The sequence below is a fragment of the Phyllostomus discolor genome, chromosome 6 (genome assembly GCF_004126475.2).
Source record: "Phyllostomus discolor isolate MPI-MPIP mPhyDis1 chromosome 6, mPhyDis1.pri.v3, whole genome shotgun sequence".
Lineage (NCBI taxonomy): Eukaryota > Metazoa > Chordata > Mammalia > Chiroptera > Phyllostomidae > Phyllostomus > Phyllostomus discolor.
Genome location: NC_040908.2, coordinates 122,427,852 through 122,448,411, shown reverse-complemented (window position 1 = coordinate 122,448,411; position 20,560 = coordinate 122,427,852). Strand labels below are relative to the sequence as shown.

At 47.6% G+C, this 20,560-nt stretch overlaps 1 protein-coding gene across 13 annotated transcripts; it reads right to left on the bottom strand.

Moving 5' to 3' along the window:
• Positions 1-460: 460 nt before the first annotated feature.
• Positions 461-20,513, bottom strand: PGAP2 (post-GPI attachment to proteins 2). Of its 13 annotated transcripts, none has more exons than XM_036028884.1 (11): positions 20,408-20,513; positions 15,056-15,219; positions 14,084-14,166; positions 13,857-13,877; positions 10,443-10,617; positions 9,833-9,906; positions 6,301-6,485; positions 2,561-2,813; positions 2,330-2,436; positions 1,613-1,721; positions 461-1,422 (listed from the first exon to the last, which is right to left on the bottom strand). In XM_036028884.1, the coding sequence occupies exons 2-11, from the start codon at positions 15,169-15,171 to the stop codon at positions 1,292-1,294; spliced, it is 1,254 nt and encodes a 417-aa protein (XP_035884777.1). In that variant the 5' UTR covers positions 15,172-15,219; positions 20,408-20,513; the 3' UTR covers positions 461-1,291. The 13 variants fall into 13 exon arrangements, with proteins under 13 accessions (XP_035884777.1, XP_035884778.1, XP_035884779.1 ...); XM_036028885.1 differs by having other exon boundaries at positions 2,342-2,436; XM_036028886.1 differs by lacking the exon at positions 14,084-14,166.
• Positions 20,514-20,560: the final 47 nt, after the last annotated feature.

Below are 20,560 nucleotides of genomic sequence, written 5' to 3'. Positions count from 1 at the left end.
TGGGCTCTCTTGGAGGGGCCAGTCTTGCTCTGGGGCCCAGCCACAGATTCTGTAGTGGACTGGGATGCAAAGCATGAGGAAAAGACTTCCTGATCTGGGGCTCAGAAAGGGGAAGGTTAAGAGCTGTCAGCCTGCAGACAGGTGCTGTCAGTGGTCATGCACCTGAGCTGTACCCTTATACCCCCAAGAGGAAAGATCTTTAGTGTCAGTAGGGGCTGGAACTCCAGCCTTTGCCTCCACCCAAAACCCCCAAGTATATCAGCTTCCAGGCCTGGAGTCACTTCTGTTCACCAAAATTGGGGCTTAGACCATCTGTAGGAGACTCCAGCCTACAGAGATTGGGGTGCCATGTGGAATCATAACCTGCCATGGACTTATTCCCTCCATTCTGGAGCTTGTCCCTCACCTCAGTTAATTAAATAAACAGACGAGCCCCAAGACAAGCAAGCCTCGCCCAGACTGTTGGCCAAAAAAATTTTTTTTTATTTTCCTTTAAAATAGAATGTACAATCAAAAGAGTTCAGGGCCTGGGATAGTACAGAGGTTGGTGGGGGGGCACTAGTTGGGGGATGGGAATCTGTGCTTGACTCTTCCACCCCACACTTTTGCCAAGGACGAGTCTGTAAGTCAAAGATTTTCATAAGGAAAGAGAAGTATGTGCCGTGCCAGTGTTTTCTATGGAGCAGCTCAGCTTTCAGGTACAGACCACCTCCTCCACAAGGTGGTGTCAGAAGCACACACTGGCAGAGCCCTTGGAAATCATACCTGCCCACCCCCCATCATCAGAGATGAAGTCAGGACTAGACGATCTGGGCAACCTTAGTAGGGAACTGTGGCCATAGGCCTGGATGTGCAGAATAGGTTATTAGAAACATTGATCAAGTGAATGGCCACGTGAAGAGAATGACTGTGGTTTTCAGGTGGCAGCCACTGCTCAGTGGTCCCTGACCTCAAAGAGAGGTGGCTATGTTAAGGCCAAGAACCGGATGGTGGTTATGAACCTCAGGACTTTTTTTTAGCACCAGATGGTGGAGCTCTCCTGCCAGCTCAGTTTCTTGGGGCCTCTCTGGTAAGGGTGATGCTACTTAAAGGTTCCTGTGCCTTCACGTGGGTTGGGAAGAAGGAGGTGATATAGGGCTGGGTAAAGCCATGTCCTATGCCCTCTTCCTTCTCCCCTTTCCCAGTTTCAGTAGGGCCCAGAGAGGACACAGGAGGTGGGAAAGGCCAGAGTGGTATTTCGTTTCTAGTCTCTAGGCAGTGCCCCTGACCCCCACCCAAGCAGGAGAAGGGTTTAGAATCGCTTTTCCTCAGGCTGGGAGGTAATGAGAAGCTCCTTGTTCCCGAAGTCCCACCAGGCTGTCATGTGGAATGCCATGTTGGTTAGGACAACAGTGTACTCCAGGATGGCAAAGATGGTATACACTGTTGTGAAGACACAAAGAAGGTTATGGTGAGTCTCCTGCCCCCACCTTCTTCCCACCCCAGGGCCTCTTGGTAAATCATCAGCACTACATCACTACACAGGGAATACACCACGATACTGCACATTTCTAGAAAAGTTCACAACTGTCCCATAGTCACTGACCAGTTATGGATTCTAGCCTGGCCTCACCTCCAGTCTCACAATACATGTTGTGCCGAAAGTAGACGAACAGCGCCGAGAAGAAGGAGACGAAGTTGATGATGAAGAGCCGCTGTTTCCAGTTGTAGGACTTGTGATCCTATAGGATGGGCTGTCTGATCACTCTGCAGTGTACTGGGTATGTTTCGGTAGCCTCCCCTCTTAGCCCCAACTCCTAAGAGCTAGTCTCCCCTCCCTTAGTCACAAAAAGGGGCACTGGCAGGGGCAACAGGAAGGATGTGCATGTTCACATCCCTGTATTTGGAGTATAATGGGGCCAAGGAGCAGTAGTGCCCCGCCCCTCCCACTTCAGGGGTAAGGAATATGAAAGTTACTTGGAGTCAGCCAACCAACCCAATGCCTCCAGATACTGTGGGGAGAAAAAAAGGTATATGTGTGGCCATGGAGGCCAATTGGATTACAGACCACAGATCCTGACGTATCTTCCCAACCTGCTGCAGCCTGGTGCTGCCCCTCATTCTGCCTCCACTTGGAGCCTCCATCTCCCCTATTCTCGTTTCCCATACTGCCCAAACACAGCCCTAGATTCTGACCAATCAAGCACCCTCCCCTTGTCCCCAAGTCCCAGCCCCGGCCAGAGTTCCAATAACTCCAGTTCCCACCTCACCGTTAACTGCATCCAGAGAACAGTTCTTGATTTTCCTCTGGGCCACCTGGAGACCCAGGTCTACCCTAGGGTAGACCTACCTCCTGACTTACTGTGTGCTTCTTGGTCAGCCGCCAGATAATGCAGGTGAGGAGCATGTGACTGAGGGATGTGGCAATGAACACAATGAAAGCATTTTCGTGGACAGCTGGAGGGAGAGAGGAGGGTTGGGAGTGCACATTGCAGGAAGCACCCAAGCCCTGTGAGCAAAGGGCAGGGGCGTCTCCTCCCCGAACCCTTCCCCACTCTCCTTCCCTCCTCTGGGCACCCACTGAAGTCCTCAGAAGAGGAGACATAGGTGAGCACTAGCAGCGCGAGGTTCTCGATGACGTTGAGGCTGAAGTTGAGGCAGCAAAGCAGTCGGTAGCTAGGACACGAGGAGGTGCAGCTGAGGTAGTGGTTCCAGTAGGCGAAGGCCACCAAGAAGCGGGGCGCGGAGTGCAGGCCGATGCAGAAGCGCCACACATAGCGCTGGGGCACCTCCCCACCGATGGCCGAGCTCACGGAAGGCAGGTAATTGGGCACCTAGAGAATTGTGACCCTTCTGGACGCTGGCCCTTGCCAGGCCCACCCACAAGGAGATCCTTCTCTCTATCTAATCAACGTGGCCCTCAGAAGGTTGTGCCCAGCCCCTTCCCTCTAGGAAGGCCTCCTTCAGGCACCCCCAGAGCTCTCCTTGGAGACCTCCCCTTACAGGTCCTGGCTCCCCAGTGTTCTTGGTTCTCATTCCCCAGTCAGACTGGCATTTGTGCAGGGATATATGTGACCTTCTCCATCTCCCTACACATGGAACCTACACATGGCTGGGAAAGCTGTAGACAAGTTCAGAGACTCTGGGAGACAGTAGCAGAAGGCCATGTGAGAGGTTTCATGAGCCCCGGACCCCCGATTCAGTCCCATGGCAGGGAGGACTCAAATATCCTCTAAGCTTCCTTGGGGCAGTGCTGGATTCACTGCCCAACTGGGCTGCTCCTTTGACTGTTCCCAGCACCACTTGTTTTTCTGGGCAGGTGTGCCAAGGTGGTAGAGGGCACTGTGAGACGCAGGGTGAGCTGAGTCAGAAGGGTGGGTGCTCCTAACCTGTGGCACTCACCCTGTTCTTACACATCTCTCATCCGTCTTTCTCAAAGATTGGTTTCCTCATTCCTTAAGGAATCAGAGTGTCATTCTTTCAAGTTGAGGAAAGAGGAGAACATAATCACAACGGCAAGAATTGCTTCCATGCTTGTATGGGAGGGTGAGAGGATAGGGGTTGAGTCAACATTAGTTTTGATGGGGGCAAGAAAGCCAGGAGGAGAATCTATTAGACTGTAGGGCCTAGAGCTGCTTCTCAAACTTGAATATGCATACAACTCACTGGGGATTGTGTGAGAGTGACGAAGGTCTGGAATCTGAGAATCTGTATTTCTAAAAGATTCCAGGACAGTGGAAGCTACCAGTCTGTTGTCCATACTTTTCATGGACTTTTTCAGACTTTCAACAGGGCCAGGGCAGTGCCAGAGCCACAGAGGAACGGCCCTGTGTGATTATGGTGGGATCAGTCTTCAGAGATGCAGTTCTATAAGATCCCTTCCTTTTTCCCAATGGGGACGTTGAGTGGGTCTCAAAGCAAATAAGTAGGTAAGAAATGATGGAGGCACTTCACAGGGCAGGGGTGGGTCTGGAGAAGTACCAGACAGGGGCTTCACAGCCTTCACAGAAAAGGAGATGGATTCCTTCCCACCAGCACTGTCAGAGGAAACTAAGTGCAAAACTCTCAGAGAGAGGGTGCTGCTGTTAAGGCCATGGCTTGAGATACCATAGCTTGAGAATAGGCTCAGATATTCACTCTGAATATTCAGTAAAGAAGCAACATAGAGGCTTTAGAGACACACAAATGTGGGTCTGCATCCCAGCTCTGCCTTTATTAGTGGGGTAACTGAGCAAGCCACTTCACCTCTCTGAGCTTCCATTTCCTCATTGATAAAATAGGGATACTACTACCTACCTTGCAGGGTGACTGTGAATACTAAATATAATATATGCAAAGCATCTGCAGTATCTGGCACACAAGGGGTACAAGGGACAGCCTTCAGAAGATAAACTTCCCTGAAAAGCCTGCAAATAGGTGGTGAGCGACTATGTGGCTACTGAACATGGGATGGCCTACATATGAGTGAGAGGTGGGAATCATATCTTCACCAGACACTTCTGAGACCTCTAAGTCTCCTTACTTGACTTTGCCTCTCTGAGTTGGCCCTTTGAATAGGGTTAGTGGGAGTATTGCCTCCTCTTCGTAGATTATTAGTTCTGAAAACTCCTGCCACAATTTCAGCTATTTAAGGGGAACAGGACCAGCCTCTAAGACTTGGATGGGAGAGCCCAGAGCATTTAAGGGCCCAGATCCCCGATCAATGCTGGGAAACAGGTAAAGAATAGAGATGGCACAGAGTTGGGGGGATGCCTCGGGAGGGAGAGAATTAGGGCCCTGTGGCTACCAGTCCTGTTCTAACAAGCTCCATCCTAGATTAGGGGTGAGGGCCGAGTTCTAAGGGCAAAGATCTCTCTCATCATACACACACACACACACACACACACACACAATCAGGAACAGACACCCAAACACACACCCCATTCCAAGCACTCAAGTTCCCCACTCACCAACTATCCCAGCAACAAGCAACATTAGGAGCTATCAGAAACCAGGTACACAGTTCACCTCAAACCTCACCATGAGCCCAGAGCTAAGGGTACTGAGAGACAGGAACATAACCTCTTTTCCCAAAAATAGAAACCCCCTGGCCTGGAGGACATGGTTCAGTGGATCTGCCGCAGGGCAGCAGATCAGAAATTCACATGATATAAAAGGAGGGGGCCCAAAAAATTCCCTGTCATAGCACCTCGGATATCACCATTAAAGATTCCCTCCTTTGGCCTTAAATAAAAGTTCCCTGAAATTATGGATGACTTTCCTATTTACCTTAGTGTTCCCTGCCCTTAGCCAACTGGACAAAAACTTCCACTCCTGTCAATTCCACTTGCTATTCTTTAGGCTCCACCCCCTCCTGTTTATCCTTACAGTCCCCATCTTAGCTTTGGTCTCCCCAGTAGCATGAACTATTGTCCTAGCCTCCTCACTGGTCTCCCTACCCTTGTCCCCTACTCTGCTTTCAGGAGGCAGATTGATTTTTTTAAACCACAAATGCGATCATGTCCCTTTCCTGCTTAAAATCTTTCCAAAGCTTTGCTGTTTGGATAAAATCAAAGTGGTCAGCCCAGCATTCACAAAGATTCTTCTTCACATCAACAATGCCCTCTCCCCCAGGAAGGAAGTCTTCTCCAATGTCTAAGCTGGGTTATGTGCTTCCTCTGGGCCTGACATCCCTGCCCTCCCTGTATCACAACAGGAGTCCTGTCTTACTGTGTAGTGACTGTCTGTGTGTAGGACGATCTCTTGTATGAGTGAGATGCTAAGAGCAAGTCCATGTTCACTTCCATGCCCCTGGCACAGAACCTGGGTCCTCAGCAAAGGCCTGGTGGACTGCTCTTAGAAGCAGAAAATCCACCTAGCTTTGTAGCTGGCAGAGCCCTGAATGAACACAGGGAGGCCAGAGAGAGAAACCAAGCTAGAAGATTCCAGGGCAGGGCTGGGATACTCTTTGGTCAGGCTTCCAGTCCAGGCTAGAGCTATCTGCTACTTCTAGCTCCTGGCCTCATCTTATCTCCTCAGTTTTGGCTTCCCTTCCAGTCTAGTCTTTCTTTAGCCTCCTTCTCTACCTCCTGATCTCTCTGACCTATTCCCCCTCTCCCCTCCGCTCCCTTGCACTCCCTATAATCCTCTTCTACTCTGGGAGGACTGGGACTGAACTCTGAGTCTCTCCCACAAACTCCCCCTAACTGACTTGCTTCCACCATCCTTTTATTCCTTTCCCCTCTCTCTGACCCTCCACCTTCTCTCCTACTCACTGATTTTGCCCTTATTGCCATTTTTGGACCTGGCCCTGACCCAGGTGCTGGGGAGCCTGGCACTCACCCCACAGTCAGTAGCCACCGTGTACTCAAAGTGGAACACCAGGGACCAGATGATGCAGAAGAAGAAGCCGAACACGGGGAAAGTGATGACCCACCAGAGCATGGCCGTGAAGCGAAGCCGGAAGACAGTCCCATCAGGGTCCAAGGGCTGGAAGGCTGCAGAGAACATCCTGTAGGAAGTGGTGCCTAGGCAGGGCAAGGGACACAACTTAGGTCCTGGTGGGTGCTTGGGCCTGGGAAAGTGGGGCCTTTTCCAGAGATGGTTACTCAGGGTACAGAAAAGAGCCAGAGTAGAAAGAGAAGAAAGAGTAGAAACAGCATGAGGAAAAAGGGAAAATAGTTCAGAAGAAAAGGAGATGCAGAGAGATGGGGCAAGAGCAGCAGAGATAGGCAGGGTCAGCTCTTAGGAATCTCCTTGGCACACTGGTCCTGTATGGCCACCTCTTGAAGAGTCTGGAGAATAGAGGTTCTTAGTGACCTGGACATGAAAGCTCTGCTGGCCCACCTCATTCTCCCTACCCTCATACCCACTCAGGAGAAGGGTCAGAGCTGGAAGGGTTATTATTCCCATTCCAAGAAGGGGAGAATGAGGTTCAGAACTATGCCAGGATCAATCATTGGGACTAAGGCCTCTTGCCACCTAACAGCTTCAGGTGTTTTCTTCAGGTCAAAGAACCTAGACAAAGGACCCTAACTTAGACTGATCCAAGCCCTCCCACTGACCCTGTCTGACCACATTCCTGCTCTTCGCCCAAGTTCATCAAGGAACAGTGGGCGTTCCCCAGAACCTGCTTCAGTGGGGCCACAGGCTGCCAGCCATCACACCCCCAGGCTCAGAATGACCCAAGCCTCAGGCCAGCACTATACCCTGATCCCAAGATACCAGGGTCTCTCTGAGGCCCACACCTGTATCTCCTTTCTCTCTGAGAAGACCATGTCATCCAATCCAAGGTTTACAGGAATCTGAAGATCATGAGAGCCTTCTCCACTCAGCTGGGGCCTGTTGTGCTGGGCCAGAACCAAGCCAGACAGACCCAGACCCAGACCCAGACCCAGGGAGCTGGGCTTCTGCTCCCTTCTCTCTCTAGGCAAAGAACTCCCTTTCCGCCCCCTACTGTCCTGACCACCATGACCCCTCAAGCTGGGCTCCCTTCTTGAGGGTCAGAAAAAGATGACTTTGTTTTTAAAGGCCAAGGACCAAATTTCCCCTTGGGACTCATACCTCCCTCCATTAAGGGAATCCTAGTCCACTAGTCCAGCTCAGCATCAGGGAATAGGATAGGGGACAGGGAGGCAAAATGAGCAACACTCACACTGGGTGCTGAAGGATCCGGAGCTTGGGTCGAGGGCTCTAGCCAGACTGAGATTGTTCTAAGACTAGAGGGTCCCACCCCCAGCTCCCCCAAGGCCTGCCCTCCCGCCCACAGAGTGCCCAGATCTCCACGCTTGCTCAGGCACACAGCCTTCCTAGGACCAAAAGGCCATGTCATAAATTCTGGAACACTATGCAAAGGTAAGAAGTGATAGTGGCTAAGGTCAGCCCACAACAGCTTCCTTGCCAGGGATGGGGGTGGGGACCTTTCTGAGAGTTGTGTCTATGGATACAGGCAGATTTCTAGAAAGGGAAACACTGAAAACAGAATAGGATCTTGCCCCCTTTTTTTGGAGGACAGGGCATGTTTGTCAGGCCCCACTAGAGAGCTAGCTAATCTTAGGACAAATGATTCATGATCCAAAAGAGATCTAGACAGGCCTGAATCTGAGCTATCAGTGTCCAGCCTGGACCTGTACAGGAACAGCTAATGGCAGCTCAGGCTGCATTAACAGAGGCGTAACAGCCAATAATAGGAATGGAACAGTCCTACTTTCACCTAGACTGCCCAGGCCATATGAAGTCCCATGCCCAGATCATGCCCTAGCATTGACAGAACAGTGACCAACTAGACCCAGGCTAGGGACACATGCCCTAGGGTGAGAACTGCCTGAAAGAACTAGATCTGTGCTACCTAAGAGTAGACTCGGGGAGCCCTATCTCTGCAGGGCTGGCTGGAAAGAGTAGCCCTAAGGCTCCCAAGACAGAGATTCGTGGGAAGAGAGGTGTATGCTCACTATAACAAAGAGCTTGCTAAATGCTAACTACTAAACCTCTTTGGAATAGGCTACTCAGGGAGAAAGAAAACTCCCCATCATTAGAAATGTGCAAGCCAAAGGTAAAGTCATCCAATTACAGATGTGCTAATCTGAGGTTACTTCTTTGGTTACTTCTTTTATTACTAGGGTTGGCCATTCCTGGGAAATTCAGGGTGAAAACTTCAGAGCATATATAGAAATCCCCAGGTGGATCCAACATGGTAGTCCCAGGGAGTGGGAACAAAATACCCCCAGGGTCACTAGGCCTAGTCCTGCCCAGAGGGGCCAGATACCGCTCCTACAACTACCTATGCCCTAGCTACATAACCAGTATTCCCAGAATGGGTCACAGATATGCCAGATATGCTGAGGTTATTGATCCCATTAGTCCTCAGAGCCAGCTATAAGGGGCACAGCAAACAGCCTACATTTAACTCCATATGCTGTACAAATATTATGATTTTTTGTATAAACTATACTACAGTATACCATGCCTTCCATTTTCCAGAGAACTGGACTGGGGGCTCCTATTCCCTTATTCAACAAAGTCTGATTCTGATGTAGTGCTCACCTTCAAGGACCTCCCAATCTGGTGGGGAAGACACACAAACATAAGGAGATAACACTATGTGAGAGGACACAGGGTACTGTGGGTACCTAGAAGAGGGAGTAATTAAATTTGCCCCCAGGAAGCTTAAGAAGGCTTTTTGGAGGAGGAGACACAGCAGAGCATTGCAGGGTGAAGAGGAGTTGGCCAGGAGAATAGAAATATTTTATGTATTATCTAAGGTGAAAACTAGGTCATACATCCTTTCTAATCCTCCTCCTTAGTTTACCTAGTCACCCTCTTTCTTCCAGTCCTGTTCTTTCTGATTGCTCCCAGCCTGGGCTTCATCAGACTGGCTGCACACAGCTTGGTCCATGACTCCCCACTGACAAATCAAAAGGGAAAACTTCAAGTCCTATGAACGAAAGAAGTACCAGGCTCCCAGCCAGACTCAACTGCTAGTCACAGCCCTTTTTCTGGAGCAAGTACTTTGTATAGGCAGAGGCGAAGTTCAGCTGACTGGGGGCCTTCAGAGCTCTTTGAGGCTAATGCAAACCTCTATATCCAGATTCTTCCGCTTTTCTATCTGAGCATGTAGGTAAATTCCTCTCCTGCTCTGTCTGCCAATCTGACCATTTCCTTTTCCTCCTCTTCCTTCTGCTCCTCATCCTTCACATTTCCCAAACCACTTTCCTATCTTCTACCTGGAACTCTATACTATCCCTGAGGAGAAGGAAGACAGGAATTATGAATCCCATTTTAGAAATGGGGGGATTGAGGCCCACTATTGGTGTCTCAGACAATATAGAATCAGTGGATAAACTAGGAGTATAACAGAAGTCAATGCAGGTCTCACCTCCTTTACTCCAACATCCTACAGACAAAGAATGCTCACATCTTTCTTCCTGGCCCAGCACCCCATACCACTGTCTGGGGGATACATGGCCATCTGTGGAAACTCAGAGGGCATGGGACCTACCCCAGAACACACACTCATAATCAGATCCCCATCCAGACAGGCACAAATACAGTCTCTCTCATGTATTAATACATACCCCACTCAAAGCCATTATAGTCAGGTGCCTTAAGTTACACACACACATAATCACATTCACATGCAGACAGGCACAAGCCCACAGTGCCACACTAACAAGCTCCAAATGCCCTCTTAGCCCAGCCCTGTTCTCTCTCCATCCCCCCCAAAACCCCAGGTCTCCTGAATCTTCCCCTTTATGAAGGATTGTGTTCTGGGTTCCAGGGCTGCCCAACTTCAGTGACCCCAGCCCCCAGTAACCTCCATGGAAGGTAGAGGGAGACTAATCCTTGTAACTCCAATTTGTAGGCATGCCTCCAGCAGCCCAGTATGTTTGATAGACCCCACTGCTAATCCTGTTACAATAGAATCAGAATCCAAAATAGATCCCGTCGAGTCTGAATATGAGGTATCATTGACCCCCAATCCCTACCCCACAGTGTGTAGCCGTAGTCTCCTCAAAGTGGAAGAGCAGGGACCAGAGGATGCAGAAGAAGAAGGCGACAAGTGGACAGCAGACTGTGACCAGGGCCACCATGGTGAAGCGGAGTCGGACCAGAGTCCCATCCCGGTCCAGTGGCAGTGGGACCTGGTACATCTTGTCAAACCTGGGGATGGAGTGGCATGCTGTGAGGGCCCAAGGCAGCAAAGCTGGGACTCAGTGGGGTAGTGGGCCCTTGTACTTAGTCCTGAGATTGAACCGTGGGTTAGCGAGTCCAAGAAGGAAGCCCCTAAGCTTGGACAGCCACTGCCCTGGACGAGAAAGAGTGACTCGAATCCCATAAGAACATTCACCCTCGATTTGAGGAAAGGCAGTGAACCAAACCTGTGCTGCAATGAAGCTTGAATAGACTGGGAGACCTCCTCACCCCCTATGCCTGGATTGACAGGCCTAGGACTACAGGAGCTGGCTGGTTTAATTAGTCTCTCATTTTAGGAACCAATCCTAAAGCCTCCTTGTAGACAGAATGGTCCATCTCTTCCCCAAGTCCTTGAGCCTTCAGGCTTCAGGGCCTTCCATCAGCTCTTACTGCTTTTCCCACCCGCCCAGGGTCCCTCTGCACCCTCGGTCCCTTCTCAGGCTCTGTGTATCTGCACCAGAATCCACAACAGCAAGGCCTCCATGGAAACCAACAGAACCTCGACTCCTGGCTTGTCCTCACCTGCTGCCTCACATGCTCTGAGGGTGAAAGGCTTTGCAGAATCAGGCCTGATGCTGGCCTGAGCTTGCTGTTTACTGGAGAAAGCTGCCTAGTCAGCTTCTGGAGCCTTCCCAGTGCCCAGGGGCCTGTCCACTCCCTCTGGAGAGTAGGTAAGGGCTCCTGAGAAGTGAGAGTTCCCGCTCAGATGAGGGTACCTAAGGGCAGGAACTGTAATAGCTGAATATAAACCAGCAATCCTAACCCAGCACCCACTTAGTGTATAGAAGGGGAAGTTGAGACCAAGAGAGGGACAGAAACCTGCTTAGGGTCACAGGGTCACAAACTGCAACTGCAGAAAAGTCAGATTAGAAGGTGAGTAAAAGTGGGCGCCTGTCTGTAGGAAGAAGATAAAAAACAAATCCTATATGATGAGTCAGTCATCCCTGTCCTCATAGTAAAGACAGAGAAACCAAGACACAGAGAGACAGTGCTTCCTCAAAGCCATGTGCTAAGCCTGAGGGAAAGCCATCTTCAGAATTTAGGCTTCCTGTTGCCAAACTAGAGCTGCTTCCAGATACATAAAGAACTCACCCCTCTAGACTGGAGGGACTCACCAGATAAAGTCCCAACTCTTCTGGGCCCTGCCCTCAGGGGTGTCTCTTCTAGTCCCACCCTATGGAAGAACTTGACTTTCATGAGGCTGGCCTCCTGACATTCTGGATCAGGCCAGGAAAATATGCCTCCGAATTCTCATCTATCTCCCCTACCCCTGACCTCTGCCAGGCCCTGTAAGGCAGTCTACCCCAGTTGCTCAAGCTCCTTTCTCCCTTTAGGGGCTCAGGGTCTCCTGACTATAGTGAGCCTCCCCAAACACATTCCTTGGACCATCCTCAAAAGGACTGAGTCCCTTAAGGCCCTTGAAGGGGAACACCTTCCCCATCCAGAATAAACCCAAATTCTATGGTTGTATTAACCCTTCTCCCAAAATCCTTCCCTGAAGCCAGCTGTTGTAGATCCTTCAGGAACCACTGGGGTCCCAAAACTGAACACCAGATCCTCAGGGAATAAACAGACACTGTCCAAGGCATGGGGGGGGGGGGTATAAAAAAGGGGGTGGGGTGGATAAAATAGGTTCAAGGAACAGGCTGTTCCACTTGGAGATATACCTGGCCTCCCTTTTTGCTGTGTGACCTTGGGCAAATCACCTAACCACTCTGGGCCTGTTTCCACATTTAACATGGGGATCATGAGTTTCAGATAAGGCCATTCCAACTTGGTCATTCAACTTCTCCAGGCCTCAGAACAGGGAGCTCACTACCTGAAAGGCAGCTGTTCAGCCCCAGTCAGCTCTAACTTCCTTATAGGTACTACTTAGTTGCAAACTGCTTTCTTACAAGCATCCATATCTTATCTCCAAAGGTGCCTAAAGATCTTATCAGCTTTCAGTCCAAATCCACAGTTACTAGGTACCTTCTAAATCTAGAAACTACATATAGTTTTTTTTTTAATCCTCACTATATTGTATTTTGCTGTGTATAACGTGCTCTGGTGTATAGTGCACACCCATGTTTTTGGCCCAAACTTTCAGGAAAAAAATTTTCATTTTAATTTTTTAATTAATTAATTAATTAATTAATTAATTAATTAATTTATATTTAAAAACAAAACCAATGATGTATTCCAGGGTATTATTTTGTATACCGATATCATTATTGTTTTTTGGAGTTCTACTCCTAACGCATAAGCATAAATAAAAGAATTTAAACCACTTATACAGATACAAAATTAGTACTACCCACGTATAATGTGCATCTTTATTTTTTCCTTAAAAATTCGGGCAAAAAAGTGCGCATTATACACAGCAAAATACAGTAATTCTATGAGGTGTGTGCTATGGCCTGTATATTTCCATTTTACAGAAGAGGAAACTGAGGCTCAGGAAGGTTAAAAACATTTGCTCAAGGTCACATGCTAATAACTGACAAGAGCTGGGATTTGAAACTATTCTATCATATTCCAAGGCCCGCCCACACCAGCATTTACAGTCACCTAAGGAGGAAATACAGACCAGGAGTCCCTGTGGAGTTAAGAACGGAGTGCTCAGCCTCTGCACACCCAGCCCCCAGGTAGGAGAGCAGCGGGGAATGGGGTCAGCTCACCGAGACAGGACAGCAGCAGCTCCTGGGTAAGCACCAGGACTCTCAGAGTTAGGGACGCAGCCCTGCGTAGGCTGCACCACGTGGTCGAGCTCCAAAAGAGGGATTGCCCAGCGGTCCAGCACACCCATCCCCATACTCACCAAAGCCTTTGGTTGCGATAAGACCGCGTCTGCGTGCAGGCCGGAAAGGAAGGGACTGGGCGGGTGAGGGGGTGGTGGGAACCAGGAGGGTACCCCCGGCCCAGCAGGGGGGGTGGGGGTAGGGGGTGGGGGGTGGAGAGCCGGGGAGGGAGGAAGGTAGAACAGTGGGGGCGGGACCGGAGCACTTGGGGCGGAACTAGGGGAGGAAACTGCGCCCAGATCCTCTGCTGGCTACTCCCCGCTTCTGCAGACCCAGGCCCTGGGCTCTCCCCATTCAATCTAGCGTCCCCGCACGCTGTGCCTCTCTAGCCCTCATCTGTCCCACTAATTCTGGCTGTGTGGGGACAGCCGGAAGAGAGCTGTTCACGGGGTTTGACCCGTTGGATAAGTCACCTTGTCACCTTACCTCTCCGCTGCGAACCATCACCTGTTGAAAGAACATAAAATTAATTCAGCAAGGCCCCAAATTCTCTTACTTCCTGAGCCCAGTCTTTTCTGCCCCCCATTCTAGACGAATTATCCAGCTTCACCCCTCTAAAATATTAAACCAGTTTTGCCCCAACCTTGGCGACCCTTTTCCAAACTTTGTTACCCGGAGCTGATTTGGAGAATTTCAGGAAAGGAGCACCTTACAGGTATTGAGATCCAGTGAGGTCCATACCGGAAACTGCGGGCCAGAGCTGTTCCCGCCTTTGATCAGGAGAGGGCGCCCTGTCCTGTCCGACAGAGCAGAGAGAGGATCTCCAGCTTCCAGCCCTGGGTCTCTCCTCACCACAAAAGAGTTGGTCACCAGAAACTGTCCCCCACTGTTCTCTTCTCACCCTGACTGACCCATAAAGGAACCTAAGGGAGGCTGTTGGCTGCCTTTGCAAAGATCATCCTATCCCAACAGGGAAAGAGGATGAAGGGACCAGCAGTAATCCTTCCTGCAGGTGCAATGCCTCTTTGTCAGAGGCACTGCAGGAGCAATGCCTCTTTGTCAGAGCACCTGGAGGGGTTGCAGGACTTCTGAGCTAGTCACCACTGTGACATTTCCCCCCATTTAAATCCCCACAGTAATAACCAGCTCATTGTGAGCACTCTGTGTTCCAGGAACTTTTCTACTTTTTATGTTATCCCATTTCATCCTCATAAAATCTCCATGAGGTAGATACTATTAATGTCCCCATTTTACCAATGGAAAACAGAAGGTAAGTTACCTACTCACATAGCTAGTAAATGTCAGAACCAGGATTTCAGCCTGGCACCTAAGGTCGCTTAATCACTAGATACTGTTAATCCCACAAGGTCACCACTTTGCAGATGGGAAAACAGAGGCTCCAGTGTTCATTAACTTGCCAGACCTTATTTCATGCATTCAGTCTTGTTTATTCACTCACTCTAGGCCCTCTGTGTGGCAGGCCCTGGGCTGGGCAATGGTGGGGGACCCAGTCCCACCTGGCCCCACTCCTGAAGGCTCAAAGTCTTATTCTGAAAACTACTTTTCTTGACTTTGAATTCTTCCTACCCTGTCCTTTAAGGTCCCAGGGTAAGTGAACAATTAATAAAACTTTACTAAAAGAACCACCTCCATTTAGTTTCAAAAACTGGATTTAGGTTTTCTACCTTGGGGCTTCGTGCCATCCTCTTTGTTTAGCTCCAACCCACAGAAGCCTGCTTCTGGCCCTTGTTCCCTGTCTTGAACTCTTTCCTGGTCCCACATCTTTATTTTCCCTGTTCATCTGGCTTGGAATGCTTCTTTTCCTCCATCTCAGCAAACTCTACTCTTCCTGTAAAGGTAGTGATTAGCATGATACTTTGGTAAGTTAGAAAGGCATGTGGTAATTTCTATGGAGATCAATAAAATAATAGATAAATAATTTAATTTCTAAATTGGCACAGAAGGAAAAACAAAATAATCCAGAAGAATGCAAGAAAGGAGACTTAAATGGCCAGCAAGCACATGAAAAGATGGTCGACATCATTAGTCATTAGAGAAATGTACGTGAAAACAATAATGAGATGACATTTCATACCATCTAGGATGGGTATAATTTTTTTTAAAAGGAACATAACAGGTGTTGGCAATGATGTAGAGAAACTGGAACCCTCATATAATGCTAGTGGGAATGTAAAAGGGTACAGTCACTTTATAAAACAGTTTGACAGTTCCTCAAAAAGTTAAACTTAGTTACTATATGACCCCACAATCTACTCCGAGGTATAAAAGCATGAACACAACAGAACTGGAAACATGGGTCCACATAAACTTGTACATGAATGTTCATAGGAGCATTATTCATAGCAGCTACAAGGTGGGAACAACTCAAATGTCATTCAACTCATGAATGTATAATAAAAATATGATATATCCATAAAATGGAATATTTGACCATGAAAAGAAATTAACTACTGATCCATGCTACAACATGGATAAACCTTGAAAACATTAAGCTAAGTAAAAGAAGTCAGACACAAAGGCCACATATTCTATGAACCCATTTACATGAAATGTCCAGAACAGACAAATCCATTGAGACAAAGTAGATTAGTAGTTGCCAGGGACTGGGAGAGGGAGAGATGAGGAATGACTGATAACGGGTCTTGGGTTTTTCTTTTTTTTTTTAATTGAATTTCAGAGAGAGAGAGAGAAACGTCAACTTGTCATTCCACTTATTTATGTATTGATTGGTTGATTCATGTACAATACATTCCCTGACTGGGGATCAAACCCACAACCTTGGTGTAATGGGAAGATGCTTTAATCACATGCGATACCAGGCCAGCACATGGGTCTGGAGTTTCTATTTGGGATTATACAAATGTTCTGGAATTAGATAGTGGTGATGGTTGCACAACCTTAGGAATATACTAAAACCCTCTGAATTGTACACTTTAAATGGGTGCACTCAAAGTATATATGAATTATATGTGAATTATTCTTATATGTGAATTATATAATTTCCCATGTAAATTATACCTCAAATTATTTTAAAGATTTTATTTATTTTTATATAGAGGGGAAGAGAGGGAATAAGAGAGGGAGAGAAAGATCTATGTGTGTTTGCCTCTCACATGTCCCCAACTAGGGCCTTGGCCTGCAACCCAGATAGGTGTCCCAAACCAGTGACCATTTCCAGGCTGGCAATCAATTCACTGAGCCATATCAGCCAGGGCTTTATCTCAAATAAAAAAAAAATCTGGCAAAGATCTGTGCCTCAACAAATGGCAGTTATTACTACAAAAAAAAAAAAAAGAACAAAGGAGAAACAACAGGAAGGACAAGTAGAAAGTATGAAATATTAGATAAAATCCTGAATATACCAGGAAATTCATTAAATACAATAAACTAAGTGCTCTACCTGAAAACCTAATTATATGCTACTTATTAGCATCACCCTTCACTATCAAGTTATAGGAAATGTGGAAGGAAATCAACACGTGCTTAGTGCTTCTAAAGTGACAAACATGCCTAGTCCAGTCCCTTGCAAATTCTATCACCTTACTTGACCTTCACAAACACCTTAAAATAGGAATTATTGTGCCTATTTTATAGACAAGAAAACTGGGGCACAGAACAACTAAATGGCTTGTGTAAGGTCTAAAAAGTAGCAGAGGTGGCACCCTGGCTGGTGTGGCTCAGTTGGTTGGAGTGTGGTCCTGTGTACTGAAAGGCTACCCAGTCAGAGCACACGCTTAGACTACAGTTTCAGTTCCTAGTCGATATATTTGAGAGGCAAGCATTCAATGTTTCTCTCTCACATTGATGTTTCTCTTACACGGATGTTTCTCTCTCCCTGTCTCTGTCCCTCCCTTTTCTTCTCTCTAAAATCAATAAGCATGTCCTCCAGTGAGGATAAAAAAACAAACAGACAGATCTGGCCCATGAACTTAGCTGTTTGACTCCAACTCTGCTGCTCTTTCCAATGCACCATATAGGAAATCTAGAATTATCCCTCTGAAAGGAAGTTCCTTGCCCTCCTCTGATTCTGTAGTCCCTACAGGTCTGGCTACTTCCTAAGCACCAATGATAGCTGCATAATGTGTATTAGAGACTGGAGGCTCCCATGACAGAGCTGGACTCTTCTTAGCTTTCTCTTGGCCAGGGCAGTGTTGAGCTGTGGACATCTCTGGGCTCCTGATGCCAATACAGGGCTTGGCTCAGCAAGCTTTTGTGAACATGCACTGAATTCTGTGTCTTTAGAGGTAAAAGAAGGAAAAAGATGATAATTGAAGGGGTATTACGAGAACTAGGCAGAGTTATAGTATGTGGGCCCAGGAAGCCCTGGCCCACAAAGAAATCCTTCCCTTGACAGAAGTCCCTGAGAATGATAAGCTTGTGGGCCACATGCCTACAGAGTACCTAACAAGAGTCCTTCTGCTTAGAAATCACTATGGTCACAGGGAACTCCTCTCTGGAGCACTCCTCATCCAATGTCTTCCCACAAGTATGAACTATTTAAGGATCCCAGATCTTGCATACCCACTAGTACTTAGGGCTGAAGGTGCTCATTTCCTCACTCAAGACATATTTCTGAGGCCCTTTCCTTTTTTAAAAAAGATTTTATTTATTTTTAGAGAGAGGAAAAGGGAGAGAAACATCGATGTGAGAGAGAAACATTGGTTGCCTCTTGCACACCCCCAATGGGGGACCTGGTCTGCAACTCAGGCATGTGTCCTGACCAGGAATCAACCAGTACCTTTCACTTTGCAAGATAATGCCCAATTCACTAAGCCACACTGCTCAGAGCTAGCCCCTTTCCTTTAAAACAAAAAAAAAAATTTTTGGCCTGGCTGGTGTGGCTCAATTGGTTGGAGCATTGTCCCATAAACCAAAGTGTCATGGGCTTGATTCCCAATCAAGCCATGGTACTCATGGCACTCGTGGCTAGGCTGCAGATTAAGCACATGTCTCACAACCAATCAATGTTTTTATCTCACATCGATGTTTCTCTCTCTCCCTTCCCCCTCTCTAAGACAATTATTTATTGATTTTCAAAGAGAAAGACATCAATTTGTTGTTCCACTCATCCGTGCACTCACTGGTTGCTTCTTGCATGCGCCCTCAATGGAAATGGATCCTGCAACCTTGGCTTACCAGGAAGACACTCCAGCCAAGTCCCTGGCCACGGCCTCTGAGCCCCTTTTATAATAATCATGTCAGAAAATTTAGAATGGGAATTTCTTGACATTTTAAAAGAATATAAATAATATCTGTCATACACTGATGGGTTACTGCATATTAGTTACACTCATTTAATTCTCACAACATCCCTGTGATGCAAGTACCATTACCTCCCTTTTACAGATAAGGAAACTGAGGCTCAGGGGGGTTAAGAAATGTGCCCATGTTCATATAGCTACTACATAGCTAAGCTCAGATTTAAACCCAGGATTCTCTAACTCAAATGCCCCACACTTCAACTTTTCTACTTAAGAAAATAATTTACTCATTCACATATCTAATATTTAATGTGCACACCTATACTGTGATGTCAATGTTTCAGGAGGGGAGTGAGGAAGCTAGTGTCACTGTCCAGGGAGAACTAATGACTTTCTGATGTAGAGCACAGGAAAGGGAGGTGAAGGAAAAGAAGGGATGTTTGGTTGTAGGAGTTGGGGAAAGGTGGCTAGTGTCAGCTGTTTAAACTAGCTTTGCTATTTCACCCTCTATATATTTATTTTTTCTTCCTTCAAGCATTTACTGAATACCTACAATGTACAAGTTTTCTCCTAACCATTATCTTATTTCATCTTTCTGACACCCCACTTTTTGACAAATTAATCAGTCATCTCTAATCCCTTGCTACCACTGAAAACCTACAAGGATTAAAATTCATCTACCTTTGGGCAGAGCCCATTTCAATTTTGCATTGATGCCCCAGGAGGTGGTGGTGGTGGAGTGGTAATCCTAATAGGCTTTCTGAGTACAGTTCCCTGCTATTCTGTGTAGGACTCCCAGTCACTAGGTCTAGTTTCTAAAACATGTTCAACCCTTCCTTTGTAATGTCAGGCTTCTGCTCCAGGCTAGGCCTGAGGGAAAGGACACCGATCTTAAAAAAAAAAAAACAAAAAAAACAAACCCCCAAAAAACCACACAACCACAGGCCCCAAACGGCATCACTCATTCCAAAAGTCCATGATACCAAACTATATTTAATCCCTCTCCCAGAAACATAATCTTAATCAACCAGTATGAAACTTCCTGGTCAAGCACCAGTAAGGTAATCTGTCACATAGGTCCTCTCCATCCTCCATAGAAAGATGTAATTATATAATAAAAAAAAAAACCTTCCTCTTCTCTTACCCCAAAGAAAAGATGTCCAGGCCCCAAAATAATCCTTTCTTTTGCTAATAGCTCCCATGCCCTCCCTTCCTTGTGTAAAAATCCTTACAAACCCTCAGAGTGCCCTTACAGTTGCTAGATGGGATGCTGCCCAATTCATGAATCGCTTAATAAAGCCAATTAAATGTTTAGATTTACTCGGTTGAATTTTAACACTAAGATGAAGAAAACACAGCTCTGACCTCCAATAGCCCAGGCACAGAAGACAGGAAAGTAATGGGATACAAAGTGACAGAGGCCTGCCCGAGCATTAACCCAACTTGCTAAGAGAGATCAGCAAATGTATCCTAGAGAAAGCAAGAACATCTGAACCAGGGCTTTAAGAGTAACTAAACGACAGGTGGGAAAGAAGTCCGATGCTGAACTACTCCCTTAGGGCATTTCTGAAGCTCATAATGTCTTTCTAGGGATTAAGAGAGGGAAAAGTTGTGCCCGGTCTGGCATGGGTCAGGAGACAAGAAGGCCAGGTTTTGAGGCCTCCTAGCAGCACACGCAAGCTACACGGACAATCGGATTTCCCAGGAGGTCCCTCAGCTCCGTGCTTGGTCTGGCCAGGAAGTGAAGGGAGGACCAAGGGGATGCCTTCTCCTTCACCTCCCGTGGACTGGGCAAGGTGAGGGTAGAACAGTTACCATGCCATCCTGGCGCCTTCCCTCTAATTGGCCCGAGCTGCAGCAGCTGGGGTCTCTCCGCTTCAAGGAAGAGGGCGGAGCCTCTGTATTACGTCACCACGCTTCTCCCACACCCCGCCCAATGTAGCCACTTACCAGCCCACTTCGAGGGGG